This window comes from Vigna unguiculata, chromosome 10, assembly GCF_037176805.1.
Source record: "Vigna unguiculata cultivar grain cowpea cultivar isolate G323 ecotype 2 chromosome 10, ASM3717680v1, whole genome shotgun sequence".
NCBI classification, from domain to species: Eukaryota; Viridiplantae; Streptophyta; class Magnoliopsida; order Fabales; family Fabaceae; genus Vigna; species Vigna unguiculata.
The window spans coordinates 38,297,058-38,311,226 of record NC_140801.1 but is presented as its reverse complement, the minus strand read 5'-3'; the positions used below and the strand labels follow the sequence as shown (position 1 = coordinate 38,311,226).

At 36.9% G+C, this 14,169-nt stretch overlaps 1 protein-coding gene across 1 annotated transcript; it reads left to right on the top strand.

The window, feature by feature from the left end:
* The first annotated feature begins 8,730 nt into the window (after window positions 1–8,730).
* On the top strand, window positions 8,731–10,643 carry LOC146882533 (uncharacterized). Its single transcript, XM_085667619.1, has 5 exons — window positions 8,731–9,041; window positions 9,130–9,760; window positions 9,838–9,999; window positions 10,074–10,178; window positions 10,254–10,643. Exons 2-5 carry the CDS (start codon window positions 9,627–9,629, stop codon window positions 10,333–10,335), a joined length of 483 nt encoding a protein of 160 aa, XP_085523745.1. The 5' UTR covers window positions 8,731–9,041; window positions 9,130–9,626; the 3' UTR covers window positions 10,336–10,643.
* Window positions 10,644–14,169: the final 3,526 nt, after the last annotated feature.

Sequence of the window (14,169 nt, the reverse complement as noted above, 5' to 3'; positions counted from 1 at the left end):
TGTAAAAGTTATATGTTTGATTTAAATATTCTAGAAAAACAACTGGAAGATGCATTAGAAAATAAAAGTGTTAAAAAGCCTAATTTTAAGAAAAATGATTTAAGTAACAACAAGCAAGCTTCTAAAAATAAGAATAAAAGAGCCCATAAGGTATGGGTAGAAAAAGGTAAGCCTTATTTTAGGAATATAAATTATGTAACATTTTTTTATTATATGAAAAAGGGGCACACTTCAAATATATGTAGAATCAAACATTTTGATGTCCCTAATGGAAGATGTGCTTGAATTCCTATTATAAAGTAACATGTCTCTAACCTCAAAGGACCCAAATAAGTTTATTGGGGACCAAGATATTATTATTTTTTGTCTCGCAGGTTATTTCAAAATCAAGAAAGTCTCTTTGATGTTCAAGAGCTAAAATATTCACCTAACTTTTGGTATACTGGTAAGATTTATGATCTTAGTTGGGTTTGGGAAAATTATATTTTTCTAAAGTGGTAAAAATCATTGATTTCAGTATTTTCCGAAAAACTCCTTTATGATAATCGATTATCTCAGGTGTTAATCGATTATTAGCAAATCTGGAAATTTTTATTTATTGGTATGAACCAATAATCGATTATCTTAAGCTGATAATCGATTATCTTGCATAGTAGGACACATATTTTCAAATTTTTATCGTTTGAGTGAGCTTTTCGAAAATTTAAACCATGAGCAACAAGTAGGTACTTCATAAATGCAAATTAGTATGTTGGAGTTCATTTTGTTAATATAAAATTTCCTTCTTTAAACCCATATTTTTTAATATTTAGTGTCTGTCTTTCATTTAGGTTGAGTCTTTGATTAAAGGGGAGTCTTTGATTAAAGGGGAGTATTTGTTCTTGAAATGTTTGTGTTTATCAAAAAGGGGAAATATTACATGTAGGAGGATTTTTATATCTTAAACAATTTTTTTTAAGAGGAACTTAAGTTATTTCATTTAGGGGGAGTTGTCTAAAGAATTCATTTTTGATTATGATAAAAAAGGGGGAGATATTTTTGTGTTATTATCTTGTGATAAGTGGTACCTATTTAAGGGGAAGATATGTGTTTATTGATATCTTGTAATCCCTTATGTTTTAAAAAGGAGAGAAAAATTAATTATCTTTTATTTGGATTAACTACTCTTTTCTCTTAAGTTGTTTATTAAGAACATGACACATCACAAGTCTTCAGTAATTTTTTATCATCATCAAAAAGGGTGAGATTGTTGACAAAAAGAAGAAGATGGACATCTTCCTCCAATAAGGAGTTTTGATGATGATGATGATGACTTATGAAGAAGTATGGAAGACTTGATGATGATGCATGGAAAAATGTTGAAGACTTAAAAGAATGCTTTGATTCAAGAGATGCATTGAAGACTTAAGGGTTTAATTGTTTAGGTCTTGTAATATGTGTATGTTATTTAAAATAGTTAAATTAGCATGTCAAGAGTCAAAAGGCAAAACCCAAGTAGTAGAGCACTAAGAGAATTTTATTTATTTGCAAAACTCACTGGAATAATCGATTATTCTTAGTGATAATCGATTATCTTAGTTAAAACTGATTTTTGAGAAAAGCCTCTGGAATAATCGATTATCACTGCTAATAATCGATTATCACTTGCTGATAATAGATTATCCTAGCTGATAATAGATTACCAGCGAGAAAAATATTTTTGTAAAAGTTTCTGTGATAATCGATTATCACTTATGATAATCGATTATCCATGGCAGTTGCGACTTAACTTTTCATATTCTTAACCTAATTCCTAAATAGGCTTCTATAAATAGAGTGGTAGGCTTTCATTGTAAATACACAGAAGTTAGAGAAGTCTGAGTAGTTGAGAACTCTTTGTGGGAAGGCTTTGAAAAACCTAGTGTGGGTAAAGCGATAACTTTCATCAAGTGGGATCTTGAGTAATTGAGTATTGCTGTTGTTGCTAGGAGAAGCCAGTCATCCTTTGTGTGATTCAAAGGAGGTGTCTGCATTCCTTGTGTGATTCAAGGAAGGTGTTTTCATCCCTTGTGGATTTTAAGGGAAGTGTCTTCATCTCTTGTGTGATTCAAGAGAGGTGTTTTCTAAACCCTAATCTTTCTTATCATTGATTATAAGTTTGATTTTATTTTAGTGATTAAGTTAATCTTGTTTTTTAGAGATTAACAACTGGACGTAGGGTCTTTTGATCCGAATCAGTATAAATACTTTGTGCAATTTTCTCTTCTCTACTCTCTTTATTTTATTGTGTTTATTAAAATAAAGGAAATGATTTTAGTTGATCTTTGATATTAAAAGGAAAAATTTTAAAAGCACAATTTTTATTAAGAACTCAATTCACCCTCCTCTTGGTTTTTGTCCAACATATGGAAATAATAGACGTCTAATGCAATTGTTGAAAGTTGAGGAGCTAAGAAAAAGGGGAATGCTAACACATCTTATAATTTTTGGAGATGTTATATTTATTGTCATGTTTTGGTTGGTTTATTTAAATGAGTTCACCCTATTTGTATGTGTTTGGCGATGATCATGTAACTTGTTACATGGGAGCATATCTTGATGAAGGTGAGCATGCAGATGCGTAGAGACGGACACTAGTGCAGATTTGGGATTTTACCTCGCCTTATAGGCCTCGGTTATGGCGGAACCGAAGCCTATAAGGAGGCGGTGGCAATTTTGAAATTAAAGCGAACTTATAGGCCTCGGTTCATTCAAAAACCGGTGCCAAATGCATCTTTAGGCCTCGGTTCATTAGAAACCGGTGCCAAATGCATCTTATAGGCCTCGGTTGGGAAGACCCGAAGCCAAAAGGTTGAACTATAGGCTTCGGTTGGGAGAAGCCGGTGCCAAAGAGGGGGAATAGGCCTCGGGTGTAAGGAAACCGAGGCCAAAGAGTGGTTATATGCCTCGGTTCTACGTGGAACCGAGGCCATATCGTTTAACTAGGGCTCAAAAACAGAACCCCTTCTTCCTCGCGCGCGCAGCTGCCATTTCTTCTCTCCTCTGCAAATTCCGGCGACCACCACGCGACCTCCTGCCACCACGCGAGCCTCCTGCCACCACCACGCGAGCCTCCACGCGAGCCTCCACCAGCCACCGCAGTCTCGTCGCGCCTCCAGCCACCACCACGCGAGCCTCCGTCGCGCCTCCAGCCACCACCACGCGAGCCTCCGTCGCGCCTCCAGCCACCACCACGCGAGCCTCCACGCGAGCCTCCACCAGCCACCGCAGTCTCCTCGCGCCTCCAGCCACCACCACGCGAGCCTCCACCGGCCACCGCAGTCTCGTCGTGCCGCTGTCTCGTCCCTCTCTCTGTCTCTTTGCAAGTGTTCCGGCGTCCCTCTACCACCACGCGAACACTTTCGTTCTTTTGCCGCAATTGTCGCGCCGCGGTTTTCTTTAAGGTAAATTTTGAACGCGTTTTTGTTTGATTTTCTGTTTTTGTGTATGTTAATTTTAAATTTTAGTTATTGTGAGTGTTAATTTGGATTGAGATAGAAATTGTTTGGAGTGTTTTGATTAATTTTGTGAAAGGATTGAGTCTCAATTTAAGAGCACTGTGTGTTAGAGCATTAAGTCTGAATTTAATTTAAGAGAATCGTACAAACACTATAATTAAATAGGTAATATATGATGTTAAGGAAATTGTTGTTTTTGCTTTTATTTGTTACTTATGACTTTCTCTTGTGTTTTTTGTTATCTCTTGTAGCTTTCGAACGCGTTGAATTGCATCATCTTCCAGTGTCATCTGCTCTTTTTACGCGCTCCCAGGTTCCTAATTCTAATATTTTTCTATTATGCCAATCTGATGTTTGCTTTATATATTTTATTAATTATTTGTTAAAACATGTTGTTTGTTTTTTCTTATATGTGAGTTAGCCTTAGTTTCCCGTTTGAGATTCAATACGTAAATTATGTATTGTCCCCGAGTTTTCATTTTGAAAAAATTACATTTTTTTAAAATTAGATATAAGGGGATACAATGCTAATAATTTAAATGTATTGAATCTTGAATTGTCCGATTGGACAGTTTAAGAAGATTAATCACTTTCTAGTAATTTATTAGTGCATATATATTTAAAATACATATCTTAAAATTCATGAATATTTGTCAATTGTGTTTTGTATTGATCTTCGGGTGCATATTTGATTGTGGTTTATAATCACTTTCATTTCGTGTATCCTGAAGGCCAATGCGAAATGCTGGCAAAATTTCGTGAAATTTAAGATATGTATTTTAAAAGTAATATGTACCAATAAAATAAGGAAAGTGAATCTTCTTAAATGGGATAGGGTCACACCTTGATTACGACGTGAGCATTAATTCAAAGATTACTGAAATTGTTCACGCAATTTCAGTATGGATCGAGATTGGATTAGTTTACCACGTATTAGCGCTGAGTATGAGAATGGAGTAGAAGAATTTATAAAATTTGCGCAACGTTATGAGGGGAGAAGTGATGATGAGGTGAAGTTCAGATGTCCGTGTGTCAACTGTTTGAATGGAAGAAAATTGAATGCAACTCAAGTTAGGGAACATCTTATTTGTGATGGTTTCCTTAAAAGTTATACAATATGGACATGGCACGGCGAATTAATACACATTCCAACTGTTTCTCGATCTGAATATCTTGCCAATTCCTCCATGAAAGAGCGACGAGAAGAGCGACGGGAAGAGCGATGTGAAGAGCGATGTGAAGAGCGAGTAGAAGAAGACAATATAGAGGACATGATACGGGATGTTGGCGCAGAAGCTTTTGCACAAGCGCATGTGTATGAGACGATGTCTGCTGATGCGGAAACTCCGCTGTATGTTGGTTCAACTAAGTTCACGCGATTATCAGCGGTTTTAAGACTTATGAATTTGAAAGCGACCAATGGTTGGACAGATAAAAGCTTCACAGAATTGCTCGTGCTCTTGAATGAAATTCTTCCCGAAGGAAATACTCTACCCACTCGAAACTATGATGCCAAGAAAATTCTTTGTCCGATGGGTATGGAGTATAAAAGGATACACGCATGTCCTAATGATTGCATATTATACAGAAAAGAATTTGAAGATTTGAAAAAATGTCCAAAGTGTGGGTCATCACGGTACAAGCAGAAAAGAAACAGTGAAGATAATGGTCAAATAGAGAAGGAAGGATCTGCTTTGAAAGTAGTCTGGTACCTTCCAATCGTGCCTAGACTTAAGCGTTTGTTTGCAAATCCTAAAGACGCTAAAAACCTTAGATGGCATGCAATTGAGAGAAGATGTGACGGACTCCTTCGTCATCCAGCTGATTCAATGCAATGGAAAAATATTGATCAGGAATTTCCCAAGTTCGGTGAAGAATGTAGAAATATTCGTTTTGGCTTAGCTACCGATGGAATGAATCCTTTTGGTAATTTAAGTACAAATCACAGTTGTTGGCCTGTTATATTATTCATTTACAACTTATCTCCTGGACTCTGCATGAAGAGAAAATACATGATGTTGTCTATGATGATATCTGGTCCAAAGCAGCCTGGAAATGACATAGATGTATATCTCAATCCTCTAGTTGAAGACTTGAAGGTGTTGTGGGTTGATGGTGTTGAAGTATTTGATGCTGTTGCTTCTGAAACTTTCATGATGCATGCAATGTTATTTTGCACCATTAATGACTTTCCAGCTTATGGTAATTTGTCGGGGTACAGTGTCAAGGGTCATAAAGCATGTCCTATATGTGAAGAAAACACTGCATCTCATCAATTGAAAAATGGAAGGAAGACCGTGTATCTGCGCCATCGAAGGTTTTTACAAGCTAATCATCCTTATCGAAGGTTAAAGAAAGCATTCAATGGACATCAAGAGAATGACAAAGCACCAACTCCATTAACTGGCATTGAAATTCATGAAAAAGTTAATAAAGTACACCATGTATTTGGTAAAACGTCCAAGAAGTCATCTGCATCGAGCCCTTGGAAGAAAAAATCAATATTCTTTGACCTTCCATATTGGTCGAAGTTAGAAGTTAGGCATTGCATAGATGTCATGCATGTAGAGAAGAATGTGTGTGATAGCTTGATTGGTACACTACTCAACATTCAGGGAAAGACAAAAGATGGAGTAAATGCTCGTTTGGATTTGGTTGAAATGAAGATCCGAGAAGACTTGGCACCAAGGGAGGTTGGTAGGCGCACTTATTTGCCCCCTGCATGTTACACTATGTCCAGACAAGAGAAGATAAGTTTTTGCTTATGTTTAAAGAGTGTCAAGGTACCTCAAGGATACTCTTCAAATATTCAGAGTTTAGTGTCCATGCAAGACTTGAAGCTTGTTGGCCTCAAGTCTCACGATTGCCACATCTTAATGCAACAATTGTTACCTGTAGCTATTCGTGGAATTTTACCCAAAAATGTTAGACAAACTATAACGCGTTTGTGTGCATTCTTCTCTTCAATTTGTAGCAAAGTCATTGATCCTTTAAAGTTAGATGAACTTCAAGCCGAAATTGTTATCATCTTGTGTCAGCTAGAGATGTTTTTCCCTCCATCATTTTTTGACATCATGGTACATTTACTTGTTCATGTGGTGAGAGAAATCAAGTTTTGTGGACCAGTATACTTAAGATGGATGTATCCCATTGAACGTTACATGAAGATTTTGAAAGGGTATGTGAAAAATCAATATCGTCCAGAAGCTTCAATGATCGAAAGATATATTGCTGAAGAAAGTGTCGAGTTCTGTTCAGATTACATGGCAAAAGCAAAACCGATAGGAGTTCCTCACAGATCATGGTTGAACAGGTGTTCTATAAGTAACAGCATACGAGGTGTGAGTGTGGTTACCAAAAATCGCGAAGAGTTGATGCAAGCACACCTATACATTTTGAACAACACAAATGAGGTAATGCCTTACTTATCTGCACACAAAGTCATTGTGAAAGAGAACAATCCAAGACAATCAGAGAAATGGCATTTGATGGAACATAATAGAACATTCATGCCTTGGTTTAAATCTGAGGTTTTGAAAGATGCGCAATGCTCTGAGACTTTGATGTGGTTAGCAAATGGGTTGAAATTTGATGTCATCTGTTGTACAGGTTATGAAATCAATAATTGCACATTCTATACAAAGTGTCTTGATGATAAAAGCACAGTACAAAATAGTGGAGTCAGTCTTGAAGCCGAGTCGCTACAATTTTCTACATCTAAAGATCAAAATCCCGTAGTAGGATCAATGACATACTATGGTGTAATACAAGAGATATGGGAGGTTGATTATACCATGTTTACTATTCCACTGTTCAAATGTAAGTGGATTGACAATAAGAGTGGTGTCAAAATAGATGAATCAGGAATGACTTTAGTGGATTTTCGAAAGGTGGGTTATCGAGACGAGCCATTTATCATGGCACAACAAGCATCTCAGGTTTTCTATGTTAAAGATCCTGCGTCTGAACATTGGTTTGTCGCTCTTCATGGAAAAAAACAAATTGATCCTAATGAAGAGAATATGAGTGATCTTAATATTGCTGTCACCCATCCATTTAGAAGAACGACAAATATTGATGAAATCCATCTAGTTGATGATGTACATGCAATTCGAGAAGATCACGATGAAGGAATATACATATGACCAATCAATAACTTTATGTATGAATTTCATATTCTTGTTAACATTTAGGTGTTTTGTTAAATAATGTTTTATATATTAATTTGTCAGTTGCTTATTAATGTTTTTTTATGTTTTCATTTCACAGATACATGGCTGAACATACTTCATCAGAGGATGAAGCACCTACTAAGAGACCCACTAGAGGAGCCACTAGGTTGAGAGAGCTCTTAATTAGAAGAGCTAAAGGTCAGAAAACACATGTTGATATTAACGTCGACACTGGTGAACCTAGTGGTCGTTCTGGGGACGTCTTCAAAAGCTATTTAGGAATGTTGGCACGAGAGAGAATATCAATTCTTACGCCATCTTTTGATCATGTCACTGAAGTTGATCGGGAAATGATATGGCAAGATTTATTGGTAAGTAATATTAATGTTATTAAAGTTATACTTTGACTTTGTTGATAATATGATAAATATTGTTGATGACATTTTCTATATTGCAGCTAACATTTGATATTCCAAATGTGCCGACTTTAAGACAAAAATGTTTGTCATCGGTGGCTGAGAAATTTCGTGGTTTTAAGACCAAGTTGACGTCAAGGTATGTCTTTGGACACAAAAAGAATGAAAATCCATTGTTGAATTACACTTGGATTGATGAAGACACATGGCGTCAGTTTGTTGAGCTTCGGACATCTGAGGGATGGCAGGTATGTTTATTTGAAATCATGAATAGCACAATTGATAATTATGCAACATTTTAACTAATTCATAAAATGGGTTTTATATGTTACAGGTCAAGAGGAAAAAGGCTCAAAGCATAAGTGCTCAAAATACAAACCCGCACATATTATCTCGTGGTGGGTATAGAAAACTTGAAGAGAAGATAATGACAGAAAAGAAAAAATCTAGGCCCCCACCTTCTGAGGGTGAAGATACTGAGCCTCCTTCACCACCATCACGTCATCAGAAGTGGAAGTTAGCCCGTTTACGCTCATCAGGCGACTACACTTCTGACTCTGCACGAGAAATTTCTGAGAAAATTGTAAGATACAATTTTTATCTAAATTGCTCGTTCATGTTTTATATTGTATTTTGATTTATAAATGTTTTTGTTACCTTGTAGGATTCGTTGGTTGAGCAGACCTCCCAAGGAGGATTCATTCCAGAAGGTCGTCATGACATACTTGCTGCTGCAATTGGACGACCTGAGCACCCTGGACGTGTGCGTGGTGCTGGATCAGGAGTCGGCATACGCCAATTTTTTGGTTCCTCCTTTCGTCAGTCTTCATGCAGTCATGGTGCTGATTATGAACAAAGACTAAAGGAAATGATCACGGCGCAAGTGAGAGAAGAACTAATGCGCCAATTTGAGCATTATGGCATTCGTTCGCCAGTGGATCATCCGCCAGAACTAGACCCATTTGTGCCTCCCACGGGTAAATTTGTTTTCTATAAGTTATGAATTGAATAAATGATATTTAATAAAGTAATTGAATAACATTAATAAATCGTTGGCTCTAACAGGTAGAAGCGGAAAGGGGAGTTGTTCAGCTCCACCCGGGGATGACATGGATGACACTCATCCATGTCAGCTATATATTTGGGATGGTACAGAGAAGACACTAGTGGCTCGTGGAAAAGTATTTGAGGCAGCCACAGTTCTTCATGGCATGGAGTTATCAGAGGATGAGGTTAAGGTCACGGTAGAGGAGGTTCTCATGCCGCATGCTTTAGTTCCTGTGCCAACAGATGAGGTGTATACTGTGGCACAGGCATTCCAGTGTTTCCTCGCCTGGCCTAGAGATTTGGTTGATACTGACCCCCCGGTACAGACTCTTAAACCCACAAATATACTACATTTTTAAGTTTACATGTTTATTATATTCAAACTTAAATTATATTCCATTTTAACTGAAATTGCATCAATATAGGAAAAACCTCAATCAAAGAAGATTCTTCTCTCTTTGGATGATCCTCTTGGTGCATTGCTCCAACTTGCAGAAATCATAGCTGATAAGCCGATGCAGGTTCCTTGGGATGCTAACATTTTTGGGAGAGATCTTGACATCCCACTTTACTTGCATTCCCAAGATGTCTTGGAGCTTGCACGAGGACAAGAAGAACTCAATATTACCATTATTCAATTATGGATGATGTAAGTCTTTTAGTCATTATATATAGTTATTTGATATATTTATGTATTTACTTATATCAAATCAATTTTTGGTTTAGGTATCTGTCTGGTGTCACTGAAACTATGGGGCTGAATGATGTATATGGGTTTATAGACCCCCAACTCACCCATGAAGGCAACAAGTTTGATGACATTCAAGCATATGTGACCAAATGCTTTCAACGTGGAAAAGAAATTTATTTTGTCCCTTATCTTGCTGGGTAAGTCATTTTTGTTAACTTATGAATATAATAAGTCATTTTAATGCATAACAATGAATTTATTTTCTTATCAGGCGTCATTGGCAGTTACTTGTGGTTTCCCTAAGGGAGAACCTTGCTGTGTGGTTTTGCTCTTTGCATCGCCCTCCCCCCAACCATCTTAGACAAGTGATAGATTGGTAAGAACCTCAATATCAATTTTATAAATATGACATGTTATATAAAAATATCCTAACTTATTCCCTATATCATAGTTCAATTGCTGCACATAACATGTTGTTAGGGAGATCAACGGCTAAGGCAAAAGGTCTTGTATGGTGTTCTCTCCAGGTTTGATATTTCTATCCATATCTTCATGATTGTTTGCTTGATTTTCTTCATTAATTAATTGTAACGTTGTTAATATAATGTAGTGTAATAGACAAACCGGCTCATATGAGTGCGGTTACTATATAATGCAATGGATGACAACCACTGTGCGTGCTCGTATTACAACAAATTGGGAAACGGTAATATATATTTGAATTAAAATGAATACTTTGCAATATTTCCTTTTTATATACTAACTTAACTTAATCTATTATTTTGTAGACATTCAAGAGTCCTGCAGCAATTCCCGCAAAGTCCATCAAGTTTGGTAGGATAGCATGTGCTAAATATATAATTGAAATGTACAATACTATTGATTAGAACATGTATCTTGATTGTAAATGATTTGTAATTGTCTTTTAAATGAATTTGAATTGTGGATGTGTTTTAAACTATTTTGTTCTGGTCTATTCTGGTCTGTGCTGGGTGCTGAACAAAATTTGCAGGTTTAAATGTGGGAATAACAGCAAAACAGAAACTGCATTTAAAAAAAAAACAGAGTATTAGGCCTCGGTTCATACCAGAACCGAAGCAAAAAGGGTCCTTTTGGCCTCGGGTGAAGCCAAAACCGAGGCCAAAAGAGTATCGAATTTTAAAAAAAAAAAAAAAAAAAAACACATATGGCCTCGGGTGCCAGAAAAACCGAAGCCAAAAACAGCCCCTATGGCCTCGGTTGCAGCAAAAACCGAGGCCAAAAGGGTTCTGGAATTTTAAAAAAAAAAAGAAAAAAGGCCCATATGGCCTCGGGTGCCCTAAAAACCGAGGCAGAAGCTCCCTCTATGGCTTCGGTTCTTAACCGAGGCCAAAAGCTATGACCTTTTGGCCTCGCCCCAATATGCTTCGGTTCCCGAACCGGTGCAGAATATTGAAAACAACCGCTGCCAAAGGCCCTTCCTGCACTGGTGGGAGTGGCGATCACTATGGGATTGTTACTATGTTTTGTTATGGATTTTCTTTTGTAATACTTTTACGAATGGTTTGGTTTTGTAATAACTAAGCACTGCAGTTTTATTTATTAATGAAGCGATGTTTTGAAGTTTTAATTTTCCCGCATTTTGGGAAAGTGTTGAGAATAAATGAGGTTGTTTTATTATATTTATTTTGTTTTATTTTAAATAAGTAATTTCCGGATAGGACGTTACATTTGGTATCAGAGCCGTGATTTCAATGATTTCATGGGATCTTTGGGGAGTGAGCTTGTCACGTGATATGTATATGTGTTGTTTTAACTTTTTTTGTTATTAAAGTTAAATTGTGTGATTTACCAGTTAAATATGTGGCGCATTCAGGCTATGGCGAATAGAAGGAGGAGGAACGATGTCGGTGCTGACGAGATTGTACAGGCAATTCATAGGATGGTTGATGTTATGCAGCCTGTTGCAGCGCAACCCAGGACGTTACACCCAACCCCTTGATTTTGGTTTTGAAGAAATTTACTCTAAGCCTTGATACCATTTCAAAACTTCTTAATATTGCCTTTATAACCCTTGCATTTTGAACTTTTGTGTCGTACATAAAGAGAGTATCATCTACAAACAGTAATAGCCCCACTTTGGTTCCGTTAGAACCCCTTTCTACACCACAGTACAAGTTTTTCTTGACAACCTGTCTAACTAGCCCTACTAGGCCTTCCACAACTAGAAGGAATAGGAAAGGTTCCATAGGAGCTCCTTACCTAAGCCTCTTGTAGGGACGAACTCCTTGGTAGGGCTTCCATTAACCAGTATCGATATAAACGATGATTCCAAGCATTCTTTAATCCACCCAACCCATCTAGCACAAAACCCCAATCTAGATAACATGTAATATAGGAAATCCCAACTTACTAAGTCATAAGCTTTTTCATAATCTACCTTAACTATTGCTAGCCTCTTCTTTTTAAGCCTGCATTCTTCCACAACCTCGTTGGCTACCATGATACTATCTAGGAGTCCTCTTCCTTTAATAAATGCTGACTGAGAGCAATCTATAATCTTAGGTAGCATACTTTTGAGTCTATTGGCGAGGATCTTAGAGATAATCTTATGCATACAACCGACTAGAGATATAGGCCTACAGTCATCCACATTTAAAGGGTCTTGTCTTTTTTGGAACAAGTGCTATGAAAGAAGCATTACACCCTTTTAGTATCTTTCCTTTAACATTTAACCATCTTAGTGCTTGATAGACATCGGTCTTCAAAGTATCTCAATTATGCTTTAAGAAAAGGAAATTAAATTTGTCTGGACCAGGACTTTTGGTTCCACCACATTTGTTTATCGCCTCTTTTATTTCATGGTCACCTATATCCTTCGTTAAAAGCCTATTATCATCGTCTGATATGGTTGGGAACTCCAAATTCTGAAGGTTGAGGCTAAATTGCTTAGGTGCAGAAAAACACTTTACATAGACTTTCCTTACCTCCTTTCTAACCTTAATGGGATCCTCACACCATAAGCCATTCACATCCACCCCTTTTAATTCATTCTTAACTCTTCTCCATCTAATTCTAAAATGAAAGTATTTAATTTCATTCTTAACTCTTCTCCATCTAATTCTAAAATGAAAGTATTTAAAGTTTATGTCCCATTGTTAAGCCATTTTACACTTGCCTTTTTGGTTTAGCAATGAACTTTCCTTTTCTAAAAGTAGTTTTATCTCACTTGAACAACTAGTTGGACTTGTTAGACCTATTTTTGACCTCCCAATAAAACTTTCTTAGTTTGTGCTATTATATTTTTAAGTTTGCATTTTTTGAAGTTGAAACTTAAGTTGTTTTCCACGTGTCAATAACATCATCACAAATAAAATCCTTAGATAAAGAAATTATGTATAGTTACTGACAATCCTATACCTAGATTATAAGAGATTGTTGGCACCATAACGACAAACCCAGCGGAGATTTTATGGGATGCTTCTGTATTTGGAAATGGCGGTGAAATGTTGTTATACATATACTCATGCTAGATTTATTAGAATTTGCAGTAGGGGACCGAATATTTTGGTTATATGATGCATGTTTATGAAAATGTCTATGAATAAATATAGACGACAATCTAAATCATCACCAAAAATTTTCAAATAATTGTCATCTAAACTATTTATTTTGTATCTTCCGTAACTAAATTTTACACTACTTCAAACTTATCATTTCAGCAATGGATCCATTGAAAGACCTAACGTTGGTTTGGATGATGCAATTTAATAGAGTAATTCATTTATTTGGAGGATTTAAAATTCTTTGAAATAAAATGACTTGACTAGATGAGAAAATTACAAAGAAATTGAAATTGAGGAATTTCAAGAAGGTATTTCAAATAGCAAAAATAGAAGAATTTGAAATTCACTCAAAAGAGGAGGAAATTGAAATTCCACTCCTTTCACTCCACTCACGAAGGTTGGACTGAGTCGATCTAGTGCGAAGTTTGAGCCAAAGGTTGAGTCATGTTGGCCCAGGTTGAAGTTGAGCTGAGTCGGCCTGGATCAAAGTGTAAATTGAGTCGACCCAATTCAAAGGTTAAATCGAGTCGGCCTAGGTCAAAGATCAACCATGTCTGCAAAGCCAAGTTGATGGGTAGTTCGAGTTAGCCTAGACCAAAGACTGAGCAGAGTTTGCCTAGGCCAAAGGCCGAACCGAGTCGGCCTAAGTCAAAGGTCGAGCCGAGTCGGCCTGACCAAATCGAGCAGAGTTAACCTAGGTCGGAGGTCGTGTGGTGTCATGCACGAGGCAAGGGTTTAGCTAAGTTGGCTTATGCTAAAGGTCGAGTCGAGTCGCCACATGTTGAAGGTCAGACCTAGTGAGCCCTTGTTCAATCTTCGTGA